A 27,151-nucleotide genomic window follows, 5' to 3' on the forward strand; every position below is an offset into this window, starting at 1 on the left:
ATATTTATCATAATCTGATTGAGTTTGATTCAACTTGACCCATTAGTAGCTGATCTTATCCTTACTTAAGTGGCAAAATCTATCTTATCTCCCCATCGCCTTGGCTACAGGTATTTTTTTTTCTTTCTTTTCTCAACTTCTGCTCACAATTCTGTCCAAAATTAAATTCAAATTAAAATTAAATATTTATATTAAAATTATAGTAAAATCAAAGAATTAAATGAAGAAAAAATTATGAGTTTTGAAACTCATCAAGTGCTATACTCGAGTCAAGCTTAAGACCTTTTGAGAAAGGAACAGGTGTTGATTTTGCATGCTGTAGACCTGTATCAGTGATGATATCACTGATGTACTTTTTTGTTGGTGCAGGAACATCTCCTTAAGTGAGCGTACTATCTCCAAACTAAGGAAATATTTTACTCGGCCAAGATCCTTGATGGTGAAGGCAATATGCATGTAATTTTTAGTTTCTTGAATAAGCTTTTTATCATGTCCTACAATTAAAATATTATCTATATAGACAATGAGAGCTACGGAAGTACTGTTAAAGCCTTTAGAAAATAATTAGTGATCAATTTCTGATTGCTTGAATCCATGTGCACATAATTTAGATGTAAGCTTAATGTTTTATTGTCTCCCAGACTGTTTGAGGCCATATAGGCTTTTAATGAGCTTGCAGACCTGACCCTTGGGTAGTGGATAACCCTCTGGTGCTTGCATATAAAGATCTTCATAATATGCCCATGTAAATAGGCATTATTGATGTTTCACTTTTCCAGTTAAACTAGTCTAATTGGCTGGTCTGATCCAGTTTTAACAACCATGTGTAGCATTATACGTAACCTCCACATTATCTATTATGATATTAATCATCATATGGTCTTTTTAAGTGCAAAAATTAATACTAAAAAGTTCAAATTTCAAAATACATGAAAAAAAATCAGAAATAAAGGAAAAGTAATGGAGATAGAGACATAAAAAAAGATATATGTAAACAGGAAGAGATAGAACTTTGGAGGAAGGAGGGAGCTAGAGAGCTTCGTAAAAGAAAAAAGAAAAAGGAAAAAAGAAGAAAGAAAAAAGAAAAATCAAAAGATAGGGTAGCAAGGTTAATAAACTTTTTATCTCATTTTCTCTTTCAATCTTTTACCATGTCACTCTGTCTCACACACAATATATTTTTGTATTTTTTCATCTCTTTCTTTTAGTTGCTTGATCTCAAGAGAGAGAAAAGGACAAGGATAGAGAAAATTAGGAAGATGAAAAAAATTGTTTATCAACCTTTCTCCTTCAATCTCTCTTTTTTATCATACTCTTCGGATTTGTCTCTTTCTTATGTATCTTTCTCTCTTTATTAGTATATATCCTTCACCATATCTCTCCCTCTCATTTACTTTCCCTTTTTTCCTTATTTTTTACATGTATAATGAAATTTTAACACTTTTACTTTTCCTTTTTTCCTTATTTTTTACATGTGTAATGTAATTTTTACACTTTTAGCATTTTAACAATTAAATTTTATTTTATAGACAACTCAGAACATGTACTTTTAAATTTTTATCTTTCAAGACCACATATCAATTAATATTATAATAGATAATATGAAATCTAATAGAATGTCACATCATCATCTAAGATGATAAGGTTAGGGCAGTACATTTGATCGGTTCGGTTCTGAACTGAACCGAATTAGAAAAACCATAAAATTAAATGAACTTTTATTTTAGATCGAACTAAACTGAAAATAGGAGAGTAATTGAGTCGATTCGATTACTCCAAATCAAGATTTGCAAAATTTTTAAATTTTTAGCTTTCAATTTTAGCAAAATAATTCAATACGTATTTCATATAAATTTACCAATAAATATTATCTGAATATTTAATGATAATACTTAAAAAGTCTATATAAATCCATATAAAATTTAGAAGTATATATAAAAACCATAATTCCATATAATAAATCCACTACAACATATTAAATCCACTACAACTTTGAGTAAGATAAATTTTGGAATATATTTGAAAGACTGAAATCTGCGAAAAAAATAAATATAAAAATCACATTGGTTCCTTATAATCAAATAAATTTAAATTCTCAATAGTTAATATCACATTTATGAGGTAGGAATAGAAGAATATGATCCACTTAAACCATAGCTGTGATGAGTTGCAAAATTTACCACTTTTTTTTTTTATTAAATTATATGATTTTGCTATGATTTTTATATAAATAATTAATTTTTACTTGAAATTTGATTTTAGACAGATTTTTGAGTGGAAGTTAAGAAAAGGAAGGAAAAAATACTGAATTGAAAGATTTTCGGACTGGGGGTTACAACCTTGGGCAAGCCTGTAGCTCAAGGCGATTGATAGCTCCAGATTTCCAAAATAATTGCCACCTCAGCCCGATTTTGCCACCTAAACAAGGATAAAATCATCTTCAAGTTGGATAAAATACAATCAGATTAGGATAAAGATAAGATAGGAGTAGTGCAGTTTATTCAAAATTATTAAATTTTATTTTTTTTTCCTGCCTATATGAAGGCTCCTAGAATTAAACTTAGGCATCACATATTTTCTTCTCCCCCTCCTCTCCTCTCTTGCCCCCCCCCCCCCACTTCCTCTCAATTTCTTCTTTTCTTTAGTTTTGTAATTTTATTATGACCCTTAGGGGCTAAACAATTCTTTTCAGTTGAAAGTTAATCAAATTGAGGTTTTATTCAAGTTATGAGATTATGTGCTTAATTTTTTTTCATTTTATTTCTATTTTCTATTAATCTCTGTTTTTTAGGAACACCACCTCCATTGTTGTCCTCTTAGGAATTCAAGGGACCCATTGAGTCTCTTGAGAATACAATATATTGCTATTTAACTCAATTAAATCTATAATTATTTAATTAAGTTAATAACAAATAGCAATTAGCATATTTATTTATGTTAAGGAATTAGTAGATTTGATTTAAATAATTCGCGTATTTTTATTGATCAAGTTTGAGTTTTTCTCTCTTAATGCAGTTGATTAATTAAATCTACACACGTGTTGGGGTTGTTAGTTAATTAGAAATTAATTTAAGCACGAAGTGGATGTGTTGGAATTGTTAGTTGATTAGAAATTAATTTAAGTGCAAAGCGGATTAATTTAATCATAAGGAAGAATTGGTGAAATTCGTGTGTTTGACCACTCTAACAAAAAAATATGTAATAAAATGAATTATTTTTCTAATCGATAATCAACTGCAAAACATCTCAATTTGATTACTTTCAGCTGAATTTTTAATTAATTATTTGTTTCTCAAATTTAATTGCATTGTTTATTTTTCTTTTAAATGTTTTTTTGCTTGTCCAAGGCAAAAACCAATTTCATCAAAACTCTCTTTTTCTCACTTTTTGTATTAAACTACTCTTCTATTTCAACTAGTCATCTAAATTAAATAGAGTTAAAATTTTTATGAGATCGATACTCACTTACCCTATCTACAAGTTCCTATTAAATCAAGGAAAATGAAGTAAATTTTAATTGATGGATTCGACACCCGTCAAATTTTGGCGCCATTGTCGAAGACTTTTAACAGTTTGTTTTTGTTTTCATGAACAGATCTGAGAATAGCAGAATTTAGTTTGATCCAGAAATCGAGAAGACTGCAAAAAATTTGAGAAAAGCAACCAAGTTGCAAAAAAGGCATATTCGAGAGCCTCTCAACTATCTAGTCGATCCTCTCTGCCAACCGAAGATACCACATCCACCAACCGAGCCTCCAATTGACACAAACTAAAGAGACAATACCACAAGGTATAACTGAAGGTTAGTAACTTTTCCTTTTACTTTGATTGAATCCGCTAAGGATTGACTTTACTATTTGCCCCCAAGTTCAATCACCACTTGGGCGCAAATTAGAAACTTATTCTTAGAAAGATTTTTTTCCAGCAACCAAAGCATCATCTATAAGAAAGGAAATAAGTAGAATCAAATAAAGAAAAAAATGAAACTTTACATGAATATTGGGAACGTTATAAGAAATTAATTGCAAGTTGTCCAAAACATGGAATCACTTCAAAACAGCTCAACCTTCACTTCTACGAAAGGCTTTTGCCATTAGAATGAAGAATAACATATGCTGCTAGTGGAGAAGTCATTATGGAAATGGAACCTGAAGAAGGTAAAACTTTAATCTCAAATTAGCTGTCAACTCTAGATAATATGGCTAAGAAGAGGACATTTAAAGAATTGCCAACGAGGTAAGTATTGCATCTTTAGGTTCTAAAATTTCACAACTAACTATTGTAATTCAATAGTTAGCTATAGGAAATAATGTACGAACTTGTGATATTTGTAAATAAGCCGACTACCCTACAGATATGTATCCTACCCTTCAGGAATGTGAGCAATAGGTAAATACCATTGGAGGATTCAATGGACAACAAAGAAAGTATGACCAGTTTTCAAGTACCTACAATCCGGGGTGAAGAGATCATCTAAACTTTAGCTATGGGAATAGACAACAGAACTTCTAACCAAGAGCAAACTATCAAGTTGTAAAATCAGGTATATCTCTCGAAGACCTTGTTCAATCCCTTGCTAATAACACTCTAGCTTTTCAACAGAAAACGAAATAGAGCATACAGAATTTAGAGAATCAAATGAGCCAACTTGCTACATCAATGAGCAAGCTAGAATCTCAAAAGAAACTGCCCTTCTAAACCATGCCAAATTCAAGATAGAACGTAAGTGCAATTATGTTGGGAAGTGGAAAGGAGTTAGAATTTGCCATAGAACGTAAGTACAATTATATTGCAAAGTGGGAAGGAGTTAGAATTTGCCAGCCCGAAGAGGCTTGCCCAAGGCAGTATGACAGACCTGAAGGCAGAAGCAGAAATAGAAATTTCAGCAGAGAATCAACCTAAAAAATCAGAGGTAAAACAACTCCCAATTCAGATAATACGTCCTCATTTTTCTGAAAGATTTGCTCAATCAAAAAGAGAAAAGGAAGAAAAAGATATCTTGGAGATTTTTTGAAAAGTTCAAGTAAACATACCCCTTCTTGAAATCATAAAGCAAATACCCAGGTACGCGAAATTTCTAAAAGACCTTTGCACTAATAAAAAATAATTGTATGGGCACGAAAAGATTAAAGTAGTGGAGAATGTGTCAGCTATACTCCAAAGAAAGTTTCCACAAAAATGTAAAGGTAAATACATGTTTGCAATATTATGTAAAGTTGAAAACCTTGAAGTCAAGAAGGTAATGTGTGATTTAGGAGTTTTCATAAATATTATGTCTCTGTCAGTTTATTTATCTTTAGATGCAAGTCTTTTGAAATAAATAGGAATCATGCTCCAACTTGCCGATAGATCAATAGTTTATCCTAAAAGCGTGTTGGAGGATGTTTTGGTCAAAGTGGGGAAATTAATTTTTCCAGTAGACTTCTTTGTCTTGGATATGGAAGATGACAATTCATTCAACTCTATAGATTTATTACTAGAAAGACCATTCCTTAGCACAGCTAGAATGAAGATCGACGTGCATGAAGGCACGCTCACAATGGAGTTTGATGGAGAAGAGGTAAAATTTAATGTTTACGATGCAATAAAGTATTCTAATGATAATTTTTCTCTTTGCAGTATAGACATTGTTAATCCTCTCACTCAAGCAGCATTCGGATTAAGCAAGGAAGACAAGTTGGAGGTAGTTTTAACTGAAAACTTGACAAATTAATGGACTGCCTTGATAATAGCATATCGCAATTTGGTAAAGAAAGCAAAGAAACAGTCCACTCATTGGACACTTTGAGCCACAAGGCACCAGAACTTGAGTTAAAAATGCTTCCAGCTCATTTGAAATATGCATTTTTGGGAAATAATAACACACTTCCAATCATAATCACCTCCAAGTTGAATCCTTTAAAAATAATGAAGTTGATTTAGGTGCTGAATAAATACGAAGATGGAAGTGGATGAAGCTTAACATGCCACTGAAGTCTAGCCTAGGACAATAAACAAGGGTGCTGCTTGGGAGGCAACCTAGGGTTATAGGCTTGCTCAAGCCTGTAGAGCCGCCAGTGAGTTTCTTTTAATTTTTCAGTTTTAATTAATGTCTCTGCTATTTTTGGAGCAGATTAAACCTTCTGGACAATTTTGGACTTAATGGGACCTTTTTGGTGGTAAGTTATTATTAATTTTTTAACTGCTTCAAAGGAAGGTAAATTCTATTCTACTTGGTTTTATTCAAAAAAAAGAGAGAAATATAAATTAACTCTATTTTTCTTTTTCTTTTTTCTTATTATCTTTCTTCCTCGTGGCTCTCTTCAAAATTGTAGGTGCCTCAATGACGAAGAACCAACCCGATGCTGCCGATCAGACCGATGTCGCCCCTCTGATCGAAGGCCGCTTCTCATCGTGTTGCCGCTGGGCCTCGTCGATGCCACCAGCAACCTCAGCGACTAGTTCACGCGTGCCTGGTAGATCCGCAGTCGCGTCCCAATGCCGACCATGCCATTCTCGTTGGCTGTCGAGCCAATAGCACGATCCTCAGCGCCTTTACCGCCATTCTCTCCGCCGGCCGCGACTAAGGAATAGACGCGCTTACAGGTAAAGGAGAAGACCCCTGTTCATGAACTACCCAGTGATGATGAGGAAGAAGAATGGGAGGTAAAACCCAAGATTCTAAAGCAACTCCAAGTCCTATCATTCCACCACGATCACGCTTATTTCGAACAGAGGACAAATCAACGCTAGTAATCTTAGTAGCACCACCAACCTGAGTTTTCGGTGACTTACTCCTCAAGGAAGTTCTCTTTGACTCACTTTTAATTTATTTGTAAACTTCCCCTTTTACTTGAATTTTTTCCACATTGAGGACAATGTGAGGGGTAAGTGTGGGGGAAGAGAAATGATTGGGATAGAAGTACTTTTTGTGATTGGTTGATGGGTTGATGTACATATATATTTCTGATATTTCTGCTGTGTCTGGAAATTTTTTCTGCTGCTTTTGTTGTTTCTGCTAGAGGCTTGCCCAAGCCTGTAAGATTTTTTGTGTTTCTCAATAGTTTCTCAATACTTGCACTTGCCGAATTCTTTCTCATATTTTAATTTTTCTGGGTTTTTTTAGTATTATTTTCAATTTTAAATTTTATTCAAAAAAAATTTCATAGAATTCAAAGTTCTTATGTCATTTGTATACTAGTTTAAATAGAATAAATTCATTATTATTAATTTTGTTAGTTTTGTTTTTAAGACTTGTTTTGAAAGCTCATGAAGTATGATCCTTATTTAAATAATTGATAATTAATGCATGTTCTTTTACATGAGTTACTGCCGTTTGTTGAGAATGATTTAAAGGACATTATCTAGACTATGTGTTTATGTGAAAATTAAGAGGTTTCATCAAAGAAAAAAAAAAGAGAAAAAAGAATAATAGCAAAAGAAAAAATCAGAATTTAATGCACTTCTATGACCCATTCCTCTAATTGCTTGATTAATTGGTTACCAACCTAATGGTCCAAATAGTGCGGTATTTTGTGATTCCGTATGGAAAAATAGGTGTTTAGAAGAGTATCAACCTTTTTGGGCTGTTTAAAAACTCGCCTCATGCTTTTTAATTAGATAACCATGAGCGGAGTTAGTAGCCATCTAAGCTGAATAACTTGGGGCAAGTAGCTTAGTAACCATTTATTTCACGTTCACTTTATCGGTTTCAGGCAAGATATAGTAGGAAGTGTAAGAAAATAATAAACCCCCAAGTCTTTAAATTTTTTATGGTCTAGTAAAAAATTTCTAAGAGTCTATCCTTTCAGAGGAGCAGTTTAATATTATATGGCTTTCTAATATTTTATGTGGTTGAAATTGAATTGAGGACAAACTTTATGTCTTGAGAAACACGCTTTAAACATGAAATTGTTGAAGTGAACTTTGGTTAAATTAAACTATTTCTGCTATCATTCTATTGCATGACAATTTGATTCTTTGTTTTGGACAAATTAAATTTCAGAATGGTTGAGAACATGGTTGTTTTATTGTTAGATTTGAATTTCTATGCTTGAGGATAAGCAAAGGTGTAAGTATAGGGGAATATGATGAGTTGCGAAATTCACCACTTTTTCCTTATTAAATTCCATGATTTTGCTATGATTTTGATATAAATAATTAATTTTTACTTGAAATTTGATTTTGAACAAGTTTTTGAATTGAAATTAAGAAAAGAAATGAAAAGAGATTGAATTGAAAGATTTTCGGACTGGAGGTTACAGTCTTGGGCAAGCCTGTAGCCCAAGTTGATTGGACAGTTCCAGATTTTAAAAATAATTGCCATCTCAGCTCGATTTTGCCACCTAAGGATAAGATCAGCTTCAAATTGGATCAAATACAATCAGATTATGATAGAAATAAGATAGGAGTAGTAGAGTTTATTTCAAATTATTAAATTTTATCTCTTTTTTTACTTATATAAAACTTCTACAATTAAATCTATGCATCACATATTTTCTTTTCCCCCTCCTCTCCTCTCTTATCGCCGCCCCTCCCCCACTTCCTCTCCATCTTCTTCTTTTCTTTAGTTTTACAATTTTATTATGGTGCTTAGAGGTTAAACAATTTTTTTCGTTTGAAAGTTAATTCAAATTGAGATTTTATTCAAGTTGTGAGGTTATGTGTTTAAATTCTCTTTATCTTATTTCTATTTTTTTATTAATTTATGTTTTTAGGAATACCACCTCCATTGTTATCTTCTTAGGAATTAAGGGATCCATTGAATTTTTTCGGAAGACAACATATTGCTAATTAATCCAATTAAATTCGTAATTATTTAATTGGATTAATAATAAGTAGCAATTAGCATATTCGTTTATATTAAGAAATTAGTAGATTTGATTTAAATAATTTGCGTGTTTTTGTTAATCAAGTTTAGATTCCTCTCTCCTAATGTAGTTAACTAATTAAATCTACACGCGTTGGAATTATTAGTTAACTATAAATTAATTTAAGCGCGAAGTGAATTAATTTAATTATAAGAAAGATTCGATAAAATTCGCGTGTTTGACCACTATAACTAAACAATAGATAATAAAATGAATTATTTTTTCTAATTGATAATTAACTGTAAAACACCTCAATTTAATTATCTTTAATTAAATTTTTAATTAATTATTTATTTATCAATTTTAATTATATTATTTATTTTTATTTTAAGTATTTTTTATTTGTTCAAAACAAAAAATTAATTTTATCAAAAAAAAAAATTTCTTTTAAACTACGCTTTTATTTCAACTACTCATCTAAATTAAATAAAAGTTAAAGGTTTTTATGAGATCGATACTCGCTTACTTTATTTATAAATTTTTAATAAATTAAAAAAAATTAATAATAATTTTATTTAAGAGAAAATTATATAAAAAATTTAAAAAAATATATAAATTTTTTTATAATTTTATAAGTTTTTCACTGTACGGTAACTTTTAAATACTATTAAAAATATTAATATAAAAATTATATTAAAAAATAAAATTTTAAAATAAATTAAATTATTAAAAATAAATAAAATAAAATAATATTATTTTATATTTTTAATTAATAATTTTATTTTATTTATTAAATCAATATAAAAATTACCGTTATTTATTATCATATATTATTAATCAACTAAAATCACCTAGCCGCCTGCAGTTACATCTCTCCTTTTTTTTAAAAAAAAAATTTTTATTGCACAACATGAAAGTTTTTTCTGGATGTTAGGTGACTGCCCTATTAAATTTAAATTCGCAATTAAATGATTTTCATTGTCCTTTGATTTATATCTCTGACCTAACATTGAACTACAGTCAGTTTCAAACTGTACCAATAATTTATATGAATTTAAACAGCTAAAGTGGGCAGTGCCCAGTCCAACTGGGATTCAATGTCTCCAATTGCCATTAAGCTATGGAAAATTCTTATAGCTTAATAAATAAATAATAATAAAATTATTTACCTCATTCGTATCATAAAAGCACATTTTATGCTAATTTATTTATTATTCTAAATTATAAATAATTTTTTTAGATAATAATTTATTTATATTTTTTAATTTATATGAAATATATTTTTTAATGTGTATTATTATAAATTTATTTTTGTGAGATGGGAGGAATAAAGGAAACGTACTGCTAATTTCTAAGATACCATTTCGGCCGCGTGAATTTATTAGTTATAGGTTTCTGTTTTGTCCTTTCACCGCTTTTATTTGATCCGCACAGTGCCGACCAAAATATACAGCCTGGTTCCGCTGGCCACATCCTTTTCCTTAGCAGGTGGTTTTTATTGACAATTACACAATAATCAAATAATAGTTCATAATTATGTTTTTTTATATAAAAAAAAAAACCCATTAACCAATATCCTCCACTAAGATATTAAATTTCTCATGATTTAATGATTATAAAACTATTTTTTGAAAAAATAATTATAAAGTATATATATATATATATATATATATATATATATTATGAGAAAAAATTCTAAATATATATCAACATTTCAAATTCTAAAAATATTTTATTTATATCAAATTTATATTAATTTATAATATAAATTTATTATATTATATTTTTATTTTATAATATAAAGAACAGCATATTAATTGGCATCACTCATCATCACACTATATATAATATTAAAAATATATTAAAATATTTATAAAATTAAAAAAAATTATTAATTTTAATTATTAAATATTATAAATAAAATTTAAAATATTTTCAATAGGAATGAAATAACTAGTAAATATTTTTATAAAATTGAAGAATTAATTAATAAATTTTTTATATTATAAAAATTAAATAATAAAATATTTAATAATTAAAATTAATAAAAAAATAATTTATTTATTTTTAAAATATATTTTTTAAAAGTGAATAATCAATTAATGAAGTTTCAGTATATTATTAGGAAGAAGCATATTATTTAACAAAATTCACGTAACTATTTGGTAAACGGGTAGAGATTGGAGGGCGGCAGAAACAGAAAAGGCAAGCTGCATTAAAGAACGAGGAGGAAGTTTCTGGCTTGAAATTTTTACCTTTTTTTCAATGTTCTCTTATGGATTTCAAATTGCATATATGTTATTAATTTGTTAATTTATTGTTTATGAATCTGAAATTTACATTCAAATTTTTTTGTGAAACTCAAATATTTTTCACAGAGAATATTTTTTACAATCTTTTCATAAAAATATTTTATAATAAAATAATTTATTTTTTAGTTATAATTTAAAATAAAAATATTAATAAATTTATATAATAGTGTTAACAAGGATTCTCAAAATGAAAAAAAATAAAAACTCTCTTTTAAAAAGATAAAATCATTTTCTCTAATGGCTCTGTCTATCTAGAAATAAATTTAATATTTAGATTTTTAAGAATATCAATGTATTTATAATTTAACACGAGTTTCTTTCATATATCTAATACTATTTTTTTTTCATATATCTAATACTATTTTTTTTTTTAGAAATATTAATATTAATAGTTTGAGATTCAGAAAGAATGAGATTTATAATGGTTGGGTTGGCTTAGGTGAGGGGAAGGTGCTCTCTCCCCTTTATTCATTTTCTTTTTGTCTGTTAGCGATGTCTAACGGCTCCCTCAGCTACAATGTCTTTTATCTCCGTCATACAGGTCCGTACGTATAAAACCGTCAGACGCCCTCTCCACGCCAGGCGGTCATTTAATTCCTCCCGGCGCGCTTGTAGACAGGGCTGCGAGGTGACTGAAAGGATGGGCCGGTTATCTTTTCTCCTGTCACGTCCAGCGCCGAACTTAGTGTGAAAGGGCTGAGGCCCACGGGAGGCCCGACCTCAAGGCTAGGTGGTCCAGGCCGACTCGTCGAAGAGGACCCATGACCTTTGGATCAGGGTTGCTATCATAAGTTAAGTCTTATACCGGGGTAGTGAAGCCATCGGTCATCAAATATCAATACTGAATTATGCCCTCTCTAACCCTAAATTGTTTTTTTCAAATATCTCCACATCTTTAATTTGAAAATGACTTTGGTTAGATGCTGTTTAAGTGGAGAATGCCTTCATGATCATTACATATTATGATAATATAATCAACGTAAACTATCAAATAGTTATGATCGCCTTAGAAGAATGTCTTTGAAAAACTGGATAGTCTACTTCTCTTAAAAGCACTCCAAATTATTGGAGAACATACTAACCTAGGGAGGTTATTTCGAGTCATAAAGAAACCAACATAGCCGATGCACTAATTTAGACTCTCTAATCTAGACTTTCTTGAACAACAAATCTTAATGGTTGTTTATATAGACTTTAACAGAATTATCATGTAAGAATACATTTTTAATATTTAATTAATTAATGAATGAGGTATAAGAATGCAAATATTGATCTTTCGGAAAAATTACTTTTGACTTTTGTGTCAGAGGAAAATTCATTGGATAATACATCAGCTTTGAAAAATACATTAAAATATCTCTAACATTTTAAAAAGTTTATTAATTAGTTCTCTTACTAATTTTAACCGTTAAATATTGTAAAAAAATTTAAAATACTCTTATTACAAAGAAACTAATTAGTAAATTTTTTATAAAATTAAGAAATTAATTAATAAATTTATTTAAATTATAAAGATTACCAGTAAAATATTTAATATTGAAAATTAATGAAAATACTAATTAATATATTTTTTAAAAAAGTAAGGAACATTTTAAGTACTAATTAATATATTTTTTTCATTATATTGCAATAGGAAGGGTGCTTATGCGCCTAATTAAGAATGTGCGTTTATTTTAATAGGTTATTAAATTTGTTATTGATTTTTCAAACTATTACTCGGTTGCCAACTCTTCTTTTGATAGCGGAATGTATTGCTACTATGATTTTATTCTGCTTCAAGGATTTTGCTGTGATTGTTAGCTGAAGGTATTATTCTGCATGGTTAACGATCAACCATACAAATACAAATAAAAATAAAAATAAAAATAAAAATAAAAATAATAATAAATATTAATATATTAACAATAATAATAAATTATATGGTTGATTCTGATTCGAATCGATTCTCCGACAACAGAGATTAGATTAGATTACAGAGTTGTTATAGAGATAAAATACTAGTTGATACTTATAAATCAATGAATAGATTGTGATTATTGAAAACTCATATGAAAGATGACATATCAATATATACTGTATGTATTACAGAACAGAAGCACTATGCATGTAATGGACATTTGGATTGAAAAAATAATATAAACTAAAAAAAAAATATTAATAATGATTATATTTTCTCATGGGCAAATTAATTCCTCTCCCTTTGGTTCTTTGGCTTAAATAGCTACTTGAGTTGTATATGCTAAACATGAGATTACCTTAATTTAAAAAACAAATTATAATAATTCAGTTTTTAAATATCAATTTGCATTATAATATTATTTACATTTTAATTAAAATTTTGAATTTTTTTACCTGAATTTTAAATACTATATTCATCTCATAATAACTGTCATTTTTTTTAAAAAAAATTCCATATGATCCGTCACTTTCAAAATTTCAAAATAATATTAATTTTTATTTTTCTTGTTTTTAAGACATTTAATATTAATTAAGACATTTAATATTAATATGTAAAAAAATATGATCATTTAAAAGAGTATTTTAGATAAATTATTAATTATATTTATTAATTTTAAAAAAATAAACTTTAAAAGATAAATATTATAGAATGGAGATAATATTTTTTTTATATAAAAATTCTATTATTACATATAAATAAATTTGGGACACTATAAAAAAAATTACTTTTGTGATTAAAAGAAAACCAATTAATTTTTGAAAAAAATAAAATTTATTTCCTTAAAAGAGAGAGAAAATCATATCGTGATACTTTAAAAATATTATTTAATCACTGTTAAATTTTTTGTATACGTGACTTTAATATTCATAGAAATATTTTTGACATATCAATCACTTTCCGGGAAACAAACGATGATGAAATATTGATGTGAACTGACACCAATGCCCCCATTTAATAAAATTTATTAAATACAGTTATTTATTATTATTCTAAATGCATGCACTGCAAATTCACTTTTTATCTATAACTTTCTATTAATTGCCTTGTCCAATGGAATGTGACATTATTAGAAAAATGATTTATGATAAGTTGCTATGATGAGAGGAGGTTGGCGCAGGGAGAACACCACCTAATCAAGTGCTACGACCAGAGGAAGCTAATGGCGTTCATCTCTCGCACCAAATCATTAATGTTTGGGCAATTAAATGAGCCCGTGAAACTATTATACGGTGGTCGAATATTCCATCACTTGATATTGAATTAAATAAATTAAAAATAAAAAATTTAATATTTATAAAAATTAAATTGAATTGATTTTAAATAAAAATTAATTTGATTTAATTTAATTCAATTTGATTGATTAAAATTTTTAATAATTTTTTTATGTTTTACATATTATTTTTAATATTTTAAAATTTAATTAAAATATTTTAACTTTAGTTATAGTTTAATCTCTATATTATCAACAATAATAATATAGTATTGCTATTTGGTTTTATTAATTTTTTTAATCAAAATTAAACCGAATATGTAATATTCAGCTAAATTCAGTGTCGAAATTTCAATTTTTCGATAAAATCTCCATTGCCATAAAAAATTTTAGAGTAACATGAGTTTTTAAAAAATAAATTTAAAATATTTTAAAAATGTGTTTAAAAAATATTTTAGAAGAGTTTTAAGGTTTGGCTACTGAAAATTCACGTTCAGCCGCCGAAGGTGAATTTTTCAGCCCACCTATAAATAGTCGTCAGCTCGAGAGAGAGAGAATTTCTCTCCAATTCAGGTAGGGGTAAGTACCGCCAATATTCTTGAAATTTTGAATTTTGTTTCTTTAATCTTCTCCAAAAAAAACTCAAAAATCGTCATTTTTATCTTGAAAAATCAAGGTTTTGAGTTCAAAAGGCTTCAAGCTCAAGATTTTCTTTTCAAAAACTTCCTCATTGTTAGAAAAGAACCCATTCTAGATAGGCTATAATTTCGTTCCATTCATGTTTTTAATTGTATATAATATCTGTCTTGCATGTGAGTCATGTGTTCTGTTTTAAGTTTGAAATTTTGGTTTATAGGTTGTTTTTAGAGAGAACCTGTGTCTCTTTAATTTGAGGAATACATGTTGAAGTTTAGGTTAGTTTTAAGTGGGCCTTTATGATTTGAGTTGTAAATATTCAGTTTTAAGCTGTTGCATGTGAGTTTGGTTGAGTTTGGAGGGCTGTTGACAGAGGCAGAATCAGATTCTACATTGCAGAAGAACCCAGATTCAGTCGCCGAATCTGCCTGTGAAGGCTGCCCTTTAGGCCGCCTAACCTGTCTCCAAAAGTTTGACTTTTGGATTTATAAGGGGATTTTAAGTCGTCGAAAATCTCCTGTCCAACAATTTTCAGCCTGTTTTATATGCCTTTTTAAATGCTTTTAGGAGTTTTTTGGAGTAGTTTCAAGAGTTGTAAAAGTCATGTTTGGTCTCTCATTTAAGTCCATTTGTGTAGAATCGAATTTGGGAGACCGTAGAGACCAGCAATAGTATAACTACTTTAGAGCTAGGCTTACGTAAGTCAGAAGTGAGCAAAACTAAATCAAACTATTATTTTAAAGAAATCAAACATTTTAAGCATGTTCATATATCATGAATGTCATGTGTATGATTAGGTTATTTTGTATTAAAATTTATGAATACGATACATTGTATAATTAATTGTTATTGTGGATGGATATTGGATGACCCACTAGCTCTTAAACTTATTATGATATGTTATAACGTATACGGAAGTCCAGGTCGATGCCTATTCTACGCCCCTGACACTAAGAATATGTTATGTTATGTTTAAGAGGAAGTCCTGAGGAACACCCATTGTTGGTCGGACACTATTGGAACCATAGAGGGTTACTGGTGACAGATCCATCTTGATGTGAATTGTTTATATTATGATGTATTTATATATCATATGCTTTATTTAACTGTTTTACATTATGTTTCTACTCACTAAACTCTAGTAACTTATCCCTTTTCTCTAACCCCAGATTTATAGGATTAGAATTAGCTCGAGAGATCAGTAGTGTTTTATTGTATAGTTCTAATATAATAGTATAGTTCTAATATAATAGTATAGTTGTGAACATATAATATGTTATGGTTTAAAATTGTGTTTTGCCCAAATTTTCTTTTATGATCTATTGATTATTATCTTCTTGAATGATGACTATACTGAGACATTTGATGAGAATTCTAATATTAGTTTATGTTTTTAGTTATATTTATATGCATATATCGAGTTTTGGTTCATGAAATAGAAATGTGTTCATATACTTTTAAGATCATGGTTGAGATTATATCAGATATAATAGGAAATTTGGTAGGCTTTCTATGGAAACTACATAATTATTTTAGGAGAAAAAAAATCATAGTAATAAGATGTTTTTCACCAAGTCAATTTCACCCGCCTTTCCTCAGTTTAGCTAGTTATATTCTAACTTATATAATAAAATTTCTGATACTTCAATATATATAAATAATATTGATACATAAAATGATTGACAATAATTTAAGACAGGATACATGATTTTATTAGTATAAATAAAATATTAGCAAAGATTAGACTTTAGAGACTAAAATATTGAGTTTTAAAAAGGTAATTTAGTCATTTCTTTTTTTAATAATAGTATTTTTGATAAATTAATATTAAATTTTAACGGAATTAAATTTTAAAAATTAAAATATTGAATTTTAAAAATAGAAAGACAAATTCGTTAATAATAATATATCTAAATAACAAAAATAATTTTTCCTTTAATAAATCGGGTATCTCTTCTTTGTTTAGTGTATTACTTTCTATTGTAAGAAATTCCCTCTCTATATATAATTTTATTATTGTTATGAATTCTTTTATTATTACTAAGTGAAATGTATTGTTTTCAAATACTCAATCATTTGATATAAATTTTTCATAACAAGTTGTTTATTTATTTGAGGCCTATTGTTCCAAAAACACTCTAATTTTATGAATTTTTATATTTATAATCTGAATTTTTAATTTTGGATGAAAAAATTTTAATTTTTAAATTTATTATAATTATAGCAACTTTTTAAATTAAATTTGACTATCTTTAAATTAGATCACACGACAAATCATAAGTTATTATTTTTATTATATAAATAATTTGATTAATTTGAATTAAAATTTTTATTGAAGTATGAGAGAATTAAATATCTTAATTATATAATTTATGAATTTCATATAATTAAGAGTTTAAAATCTTAATTAAAATTTAATTTCAGTTAATTAAATTACTTATGTGATAAAAGAATGATATATAATATATCATGTAAATTGATTTAAATATAACTAAAATTAATATAAAAAGTAGTTACAATTATAATAAATTTAAAAATTAAAATTTTTTATTCAAAATTAAAAGTTTGGACTATAAATATGAAAACTCGTAAAATTAAAATTTTTTAAGCCAATAGATTTTTATTTGATGATTAAATGTGTTTATTATACTGAAAGTATTGTACTAAAAAAAGTTAAAAAGTAAATATCACACATTATATGTAGATATGTGAATTAGTAATTTAATGTTGTAATTTGCGAGTAATGTAAGAAATTACGTTTCTTTCTATTATTTATTTTAACCAATTAATTTACTCACTATCTTATTTATTTATAAAATAAATTTAGGATGAGACACATTTATATGACCCATGAACTTAGCTTAGTTATTTGGAGATGAAAATTATTATTATTATCATCCCAGAACTTAAAAGACTATAAAAGCATTATTCTTAAATTTTAAGGTGTAATATAATTTTCTTTTAATTTTTTTGCAGTAAACTCCATACGATAGGTGTGAATTTTCAATTTCAGTTCAAAGATCAGATTAAAATTAAATATGATTCTGATTTGATTTTTTACTATTTTGATTTTCGATTGGATATGATTCTTCACCTCCATTATAAATGATGTAGGAGGTAGGCATAGATGGCTGTGGATTTAGACCAACTATGGTGGGAGTATGTGGTGGTACAACAGTGGCTGGTGGTAGTGTTGGCAGCTGCGTTAGAAGCTCTACTAATGGATCTACAACAGGGCGTGCTTTCCTGGGGATACGCTGGCCCTCTGTTTAAGAAGGTGCAAAACACCATCTAGCCCCTAGCACATATCACATAGACTGGTAAATGGGTACAACTATGTGGTTGTCATCAGATACTAGCTGAAATCTTACTGTTGCTACATCAAAACCAAAATGTACTACTATAGCTGTAAAAATAAAACCAGACATGCAAGGTTGAGAAAGACAATAATAAATTATTAGACGATCGAAAAAGTAAGATGTGTTTTCATAAAATAAAAAAAAATAAAAAAAAGAGGATAACAGTTTGATGAAAGAAAGCAAAAACACACCCCATCATGGATATGATACTTTAGGTTTTAATGTTTAATTAAGAATAAATTTTTAAAACTATTTTGTAACAGAAGGAAACTTATAATTAAATTATCTCTCAATAGAAAAAGAGGGGTTAAATGATATGTATTTATTGCCAAATTTTCAAAGACTATATTACAAATTGCCCAATTAAAAATAAGGGGGGTTGTTGTATGCGTGGAGCGTAAGACAAGGCCGTTGCTGATCCCCGACATATAGGGTTTTAGTAAACCTCTCTCCTGTGTCAAAACCCCGAATTTTTTCTTTATCAACCATCGATTCTCTACCTCAAAAACCAAAAAAATTCTCTGTGCATAACCACCATGAGCAAGGGACCTGGCCTCTTCTCCGACTTCGGCAAGATAGCTCGAGGTAGATCTTCCCTCTGCGTCTCTGTTTCTCTGTCTCCATTTCTCACTTCTCCTTTACTTCTCTCTTTCTACAGATTTACTCACCAAGGATTACACCACCGACCAGAAGATTTCAATTTCTTCTTTCACTGACTCCGGCGTGGTTGGTACCCTCATCCCGTCTCCTCTCTACTTCCTTTTTCCTTAAAGCTTTCTTATAACTGTAAGTTCATCGGTTTTCACTTGCTATTAGTATTGCATTTCATTATTTAGGTCTGTTACTTGTTTGGATCCAAAGCTGCTTATATTGTTGAATCTTATTCAATACTCTAGAATTTATGTAGATTTGAGTTTTATAAAGTAATTATTCACGTTTTGATAGTTAAATTGTGTTATTGTTATTATTTTTTTATCATTAGTTGAGTCATAGCCATGGATCTATGAATATCGAATAGGTGAATTCATTGCACTTAGGGTTTATAATTTAGCTGATTTGAATAGAATTGAAGTATTGAACTAGAATAGCCTATTTCATATGCACACGCAAAAACAAATGTTGGTATGTTGGGGATCAGCATACGGGAGGTGTAAGCCTAATATGAGATCTAATTATCACCAATTCAGTAATCTGTTTTTTGCGTGATTTGTAACTCTTTTATGTGAGGCATAGTGCTACAGCTATCTACTTATCAATGAGGCCCTTATCATGGATGGAAATATCTCCCAACTTTGCAATGGCTTTCTGCCGTTTCCCATGCAGTGGGTTAGCAGTGTGAATAATTGGATCCTCATCTTCAGTGTGGTTTGACAAGTTTGAAATAAGTAAATGCCTTGGAAATTCAGTGACCTTGAGAATTAGAGTCTAGTATTTCAAACTTTTATTTGTCCTCATGCTAGTAAAGTATACAGGAAGTATTCCTTATAAGCTAAATGTGCATAAAATGGACAAAGTCTTCTGCAGAGTGAAAGAAACTTATGAGTTGAGTATGAGAAAATAGATATGTTGGTTCTGTAATATCTGTATTGAGTGTAGTAGAGTGGAAAATGGTGATACACAACCTTAAGCTTTTGATTCTGTTCATAAAATTTTCAAATTCTTCTGCAGATTACTCAGATGACTTGAGGATTTTTCAGAAATATTGTTTATGTTAATAAATAAGATAGTAATCATAGTGTAATGTTTCCAATACCATTTTATTTCAAAGAACTTTTGAGAAGTTCTAAACCAAAGTCATTAGTGAATAATATGTCTCTGTTCAGATTTACTTTGCTTTTATATTATGCATCCCTAAGGTTTGGTTGATGATCTTGTTGGCCAATAACATATTTCTGCAAGCGTACATGACTCCACATTCCATTTACATTTTTCCTTTTGTGTTTCAAAGCTGTTGCTACTTTGTTGGCAATAGGCAGTTACCACTTCAGATTGATGATGCATGGTATTTGAATGTTTCTTTCTTATGCATATTAAGGATAATAGTGTTATCTCTGTTTTCTTCAGGCTATCACTTCAAGTTTGGCTACAAAGGGAGGTCTGCCTTCAGGGGATGTAGTAGCACAACATAAATTCAAGAATGGCTCACTTGATGTGAAACTTGACACAGAATCAAATGTAGCAACTCAATTCTATTTCTTTTTTTCTAATTCTAAGCTGCATTCAATCTTGTTTCTGACGGATTTTATTGGTTGAACAGATTTTAACAACCCTCAGCGTCACAGATTTCCCATCATCTACAAGAGTCTTTGCGTCTCTAAAGTTGCCTGATTACAACTCTGGCAAGGTACTGAATTTTCCCTTGGTTAAAATTGGAGATGCATGTACTCTGTTAACCTTCATATCTCTTACAGCTGTCTGTAAATCTATTGCAGCTGGAGGTACAGTATTTACATCAACACTCTGCTATCAGTGCAGCTGTTGGATTGAACCAGTCTCCTGCCGTTGATCTTTCAGCAACTATTGGCACTCCGACCATTGCCTTTGGTGCAGAGACATCCTATGCTACAGCTTCTGGTGAATTTGCAAAGTATAATGCTGGTGTGTGTTACACAAAGCCAGATTCCAATGCTTCAGTGATCCTGTAAGGCTCCTTCATTTGCACGTCCATCAACGATGATTGAAAAAGGAAAAGAAAAAAAGAGAAAAGGAAGATAAACGTAGTGCAAAAGTTGAAATTGATTCTTGTCTCACAAAATTGTACAGATTGATTGAAAAGAATCTGTATTTCTTTTATTTTTCTTTATTTTTTCAGTTTATATATTTTAAATATGCATTTTGGTTGGTGTGAGAATTATGATAACAAGCAGGTTAACTAAATGTTAATTTTCTAGATGATAAAATTTAAGCATTGTGAAATTAAGGGAATAGTTTTTGCGTTATTAAGACGAGACAGTGATATAATAGTTTTTTTCTTCTTTTTTAGGGCTGACAAAGGAGACTCAATTAAGGCATCCTATTTGCATCATCTGGATCTACTGAATCGAGGAGCTTTGGTGGCAGAGATCAGTCGAAGGTTCTCCACTAATGAGAACACATTGACAGTTGGCTGTTCCTATGTGGTTGATTCTCAGACATTGCTGAAGGCAAAGCTAAACAACCACGGCAGCCTTGGTGCTCTTCTGCAACATGAGCTCAAGCCCAAGTCCATCCTGACAATTTCTGGTGCTTTTGATACCATGAACATGCAGAAGAATCCCAAGTTTGGGTTGGCACTCTCTCTCAAGCCTTGATGAGCTATACTCATATCCCAACAGAAATAGTGCGACCAATTTTATTCATAGATCTTGTCTTGATTTTCTGCTCACACAAATTGAGGCATTATGATAAAATGACATTGTATAAAATTCCTTTCAGATGGTATTTCTCATCTTGGTTGCTTGAAAATGTTTACTGCAGACTTAAATCATTTACTCGCTAGGTGCTATGGAGTATTGACTAACAGATTTGCTTGGGTTCTACTGGTTCTAATATGTAGAAATGCGTCTGGTTTTCATTCATCCTCAGCTTTTGGACCCCATTTTACTGATAAAAACTAGCATATGGTGCCACTTTGGAGAAAAGCTTCTTCTTGGTCAAGGATTTTACTAGTCACCGTTCAGCTATCACTGGTGGTGCCATTTAGCAAAGCAAATATTCCAAACTAAACAGGTTAGTGGGAACCTGTACAATACAATGCATTTTTTTTATAAAAAAAAATATAATAATTTAAGACTGCATTTGTTCGCGAAAATTATTTTTTGGAAAAACATTCTACACATCTTCTGTGGTTTGGGACCTTTAGAAAAATTAATGAATAAAAAAAATTTTCTGATAAAAAAAAATGAAGTCATTTATATTTTTTTGAAATAAGAATTTTTTTTAACAATTTTATTAACACATTCATACATAAAATCATTAATAGATTTTATTTTTTAAATTAAAAATAAAAAATAAAAAATAAAATTATTTTTTAAAAAATATTTTAAACAGAAAATATTTTCACAGAAAAATATTTAAAAAACAAATGTAGGCTATATGTTTTTTTATGATATCCCTTGTTTTAATACTCAATGACTTGCAACCTCCAAATATTTGGATATCAAAAACTTTTTTCTTGATATGCATTTTCCTGAGCATTGTGTTGAAACTATTTACTGAGGGATATTCATCAATAGTCTCATCCCTAATGGCATGTAGTCTCTCTCTTATCAAAACAAAACTTGCAGATCTATTAAAAATGGGAAACATGTGCAACCTCTCCACCCTTGAGATCATATCCCCAAATTTGTCCAAGAGAAAAAAAAAAGGGGTCTTTAACAGCACCGAAAAGTCAATTTTTGCGCGAACTTGCAGTCTAATCCAACTCCTTTAATTGCTAATTTTTGTGTAAATTTGCAATTTGATCTAACTCTCTTATATTTAGCAATCAAGATAATAGCTGAATTATTCTTAAAAAAAAAGATAATTTCTTAAATAAGTTACAATTTTATTCAATTCATAAAAATTTCTCAAAATTAGAATTAAAAAACCATTTTGTTTATTGAAATATACAATTTGATTAACCGTCAAAAGAGCTATATAATGGGATAAAATTGTAAATTTCTTTAATAAATTTTTTTTTTGAAATATTAATAGATTAGATACAAGGCTAACATTGTAATCATCATTCTTGTCATTTTTAAGTCGTCTTTGTCTTCGTTAGATATTAATAAAATATTACATTAAGTTTTAACCTAGTTAATATTGACCCTCTATTTAGAGTTAAATATCAATCATGTGAAGCTAGGTTAACAAAAGCTAAATTACACAAAAAAGAAAAGCTAAATAAGGTAAAATTGCTTTTCTTTATTCTTCATCCCTTATCTTAAATAAATTTATGAATAAAAATAATAATTTTATATTTATTATTAAATATGATAATAGGCACTTGATAAACTATGATTCAAATAGTTTACTAGATGTGGATATTTGGATTATGATTTGATTTGATAGACAGATCAATGAACTGTGATTGTTTCGATGAGGAGTGGATGCCTTTGAGATTTTATATAAAACCCTCCATACCCGATCTTGAGGAAGGGCTTTACAAAATATGAAAAAGTAGTCAGAAGTCTACCGGAGATGCCCCGGTGGAGACTTTCTAACGTTCAAGTCAGATCTATAATTTTTAGAGTGATCCCTTCGTGGAAAGAGAAATAAAATAAAGAAGAGAAGAGAAGAGAAGAAAAAGCTCTGGAGAGAAAAGAAAGAGGAGATGTTCGAAAGTATGTGAGGGAGAGAGATGCAGAATCTTCCAATATCCCCTTCTTTGGGTTAAATCAATGGTATATATACTAATTAATAGTTCTGACACCTTTATATCATGTCCCATCGGACTGGACATAGATATCCTCCTGTAGTTGCATCAAGTGGCTTATTAATGTTCAGCAACTGGCTTATTTATATGGTATTAGATATCATTTCGCTTTTCTGAGGGTTATTTATGACAGTTGGAGGAGCAAATTTAATCTTATGGAGCCGTTATGGATGGTTTTCGATGCATTTTCCTCTGAGAAATATGTCCTCATTGTTATCGGTTCTTAAACAAAAGCCATTAAATGAAGGCAATGATTATCGAGAGGGTTTTCGAAAAATCACCATCCGAGATCATTTGGGAAATTTGACATTTGAATTCTTTAGCCTATAAAAGCCTTCTACTTGACGCTTTAGTATACTTTGATATTTTGAACTTTGTCTTTCTACTTTGAACTCTCTCATTCTTTCATTTTCTTTACTGGGATTCTCTGCTACAGGCACATCTCTTTCCACCATAGCTCCTATTGAGTATCCTCTAGTTGAGAGCTCCCTTCTAACGTTACTTCTAGCATCCTTCGTTGGGCTATTCCTAAGGAGCTTTTATTTGCCCCTTCTTATTATATTCGAGCTTCTTGTTCTACCGATCGGAATGGGAAGGAGTTAGTTTTCTTCCTGAAATAGTTTGAGTATGGATTGTCTTTTTCTCTTTTCCATTTTTTCATTGGGGTTTTTAGGTTGTACAAGGTCCTTCTCAGGATGCTAACCCCTAATTCTATCTTATTCATGAGAGCCTTTGAGGTAGACGTTGATCCCTCTTGCAATGCTTTTCCTCGTTTGTTAGAGTGGGAGCAGCTATACTTTATTTGGTTCTCTGGTCTTTTCACCCTCTCTCTCCCTTCCGGTCCTTCCTGTACAACTTGTTATTGGCTTTTCTTGATTCGCCATGTGGATCTCAATGGCTTTTATTGGAAACTCCGGCGATAGAATAGTCTCCTTCATTCCTATAGACGACACCAATTGATGAATTGAGATTTAGAGGGGTCACCAGATACGGACACCTGGACTGTGGTTTGATTTGATGGGCAAATTAATGAACTGTGATTGGTTTGGTAGGAGTGAATGCCTTTGAGATTTTATATGGAATTCTTCATGCTCGATCTTGAGGAAGGGGCTTGCAAAATATGGAGAAATGGTCAGAGGTCCACCGGAGATGCTTCGGTAGAGACCCTCCGACGATCTGACTTTATAACTTTTAGAGTGATTCCTTCATGGAAAGAGATGTAAAGAGAAATAAAAAAGAAAAGAGAAGAGAAGAGAAGAGAAGAGAAAGCTCCAAAGAGAAAAGAGAGAGGAGGTGTCCGAGAGTGTGTGAGGGAGAGAGATGTGGAATGAGCGTCCCCCTTCTTTGGGTTAGATTAGTGATATATACACCAATTGATCGTTCTGACATGCTTTATGTCATGTCTTATAGGGCTAAACAGGGATGTCGTTTTGCAGGTATGTCAGGCTGTTTATTAATAATGGGCGGTTAGCTAATAAATACGGAACCGACTAGTCCATACCCTTTCTATCGAGGGCATCATGTCAGTCTGTTTTTTTTGCATGCACATTTATAACTCCAGCGATGTACCAAGGAGACAACCAGTGCGTTGGAGGTCGGTATTCTACCCTAATCTAATTAGGTCATGCTTGGCTCACCCAATTTGTACCGAGGTAGGGTCTGTTTTTAATTCCCATTTATAGTATGAGTTTTGAAGAGGTATGCCTGTCTATTCCAGATTTTAGTAAGATCAGGGGTATTGGTGATCTGATTCTCGTACTCGATAGATCGAATTTTCTATTGTCCGATTGGATTAGATGGATAGGTTCACACCTTCTAAATCATGTGTACATGTATCATGATCTTAACAGATTTTGTTATTTATATGTTATCACACCCATATACTTTATTTAAACTTTTTATTAACCTTTCATTAAATATTTTTAATTGTTAAATATTAATTACCTTCTATTATTTTAACAATGAAATTCTTAAATATTTTTAATTGTTAAATAACATTTGGCATATGTGAATTTCTTCAAAATTTTCAATTCATAATATAGTATGTTTATATACATAATCTTTTTTCTCATGAATGTTCATGCTAATTTCAACTAACAATTAAATTTTTACGCTGAGCTAAAATACTATAATGCTCGTGTTTGTATAATCATGAAAAATTTCATCTAAAATTTAACTTGCACAACTAACCATAATAACAAAATGTCTTGATCTAGAGAAATAACTGTACAATTTAGTTAAATCGCGTATGTCACTTTTCTCCCACGATTGATGGATCGTCCTTATGTTGCATGTAACGACCCGGAAACCGGACCGCTACCGACGCTAGGATCCAGATCGGCTTAAGGCCGCCGGAACCCGTAGCAAGCCAAACATACATCCTGTATACCTGATTAATCCCATACATGATCAACAATTACATAAAATTTAAAACTTTCTCATTTATTCATTCATTCTTTCATTCTTTCACCAAGTTTAACCTGTGCATGCACAAACCATAACATAAAACCTCTCACTGGAGTCCTCATCAAATACTCCAATGGGGTATCATAACATACATTAAGCTTGGTTTACATAATCATCTTTAAACATTTAAGATCATGTACAAAAAGGATTAACAACATACTATGGTCAAGCACAACTCTAAACTTCCATAAGCATCAATACATTATATTTCTATACTATACTTTTACATTACATCATATTCATGTCCACATCTATCTATTACATAAAACATGACACTACTCCTGCTGACCTCCTGGTCTACCCTGTACCTGCAAACCTGGGGGTTAAGGGAGAGGGGTGAGCTATAAAGCCCAATGAGCATAATAAATAAACATTCAATTTAAATTTCATGCTTTCATGAAATACAACACATCACAAACAAATCACATCAAGGATGGACTTGTCACCAATAGTCCTCTACATAGTCTGATCAAGCATAATTTAGCCACATTTTTATGATCTTTATTATTGTTTATTTACACATTATTTAGCTTAATTTATGGTTTTTACCTTGTTTTTACAGAAAAGGAAGAAATTGGAAAAATGGAGAAAAAGTGCAGAAAATGACAGAAAAGTGATTGGGTCAGTGATTTGCCCAAATCACTGCTCAAATCAAGCTGAAGCAGAAACCTGGAGGCAACAGGCAGAAGTGATTGGGTCAGTGATTTGCCCAAATCACTCGTAGAAACTGGTCAAATCACTCGCAGAAACTGCCGAGATCACTAGTAGAGATAGCACAGACTTGCAGAAAGTGATTGGACCAGTGATTTGCCCAAATCACTGCCCCGATCACAATGACAGCAGAAAATACAGCAGAGCGGGAAATTGTTCAGGAAACCGAATTTTGAGTTTTCAGAAGTCCAAATCCAACTCAATCACTACCAAAACAATTCCAAGAGCCACAAAAGAGTTTCTCACTTAAGGAATTCCAGTTGCAATTAAATTCAACATCAAAAGAGGAATCACAAGCCAAATTAAAAAGGGA

General features: G+C 30.2%; 1 protein-coding gene across 1 annotated transcript; it reads left to right on the top strand.

Moving 5' to 3' along the window:
* The first annotated feature begins 18,654 nt into the window (after positions 1-18,654).
* LOC110614682 (mitochondrial outer membrane protein porin 2) lies at positions 18,655-21,732 on the top strand. Its single transcript, XM_021756299.2, has 6 exons — positions 18,655-18,851; positions 18,925-18,992; positions 20,331-20,441; positions 20,524-20,610; positions 20,699-20,907; positions 21,250-21,732. The coding sequence occupies exons 1-6, from the start codon at positions 18,803-18,805 to the stop codon at positions 21,554-21,556; spliced, it is 831 nt and encodes a 276-aa protein (XP_021611991.1). The 5' UTR covers positions 18,655-18,802; the 3' UTR covers positions 21,557-21,732.
* The last annotated feature ends 5,419 nt before the right edge of the window (positions 21,733-27,151 follow it).

This window comes from Manihot esculenta, chromosome 5 (assembly GCF_001659605.2).
Source record: "Manihot esculenta cultivar AM560-2 chromosome 5, M.esculenta_v8, whole genome shotgun sequence".
NCBI classification, from domain to species: domain Eukaryota; kingdom Viridiplantae; phylum Streptophyta; class Magnoliopsida; order Malpighiales; family Euphorbiaceae; genus Manihot; species Manihot esculenta.

Bases quoted from the DNA above. Each gene is read 5' to 3' on its own strand.
- LOC110614682 (XM_021756299.2), top strand. From the start codon at position 18,803: ATGAGCAAGGGACCTGGCCTCTTCTCCGACTTCGGCAAGATAGCTCGA. The intron at 20,442-20,523 runs GTAGCAACTCAA...TTGGTTGAACAG, and splicing joins AACTTGACACAGAATCAAAT to ATTTTAACAACCCTCAGCGT. The intron at 20,908-21,249 runs GTAAGGCTCCTT...CTTCTTTTTTAG, and splicing joins TCCAATGCTTCAGTGATCCT to GGCTGACAAAGGAGACTCAA.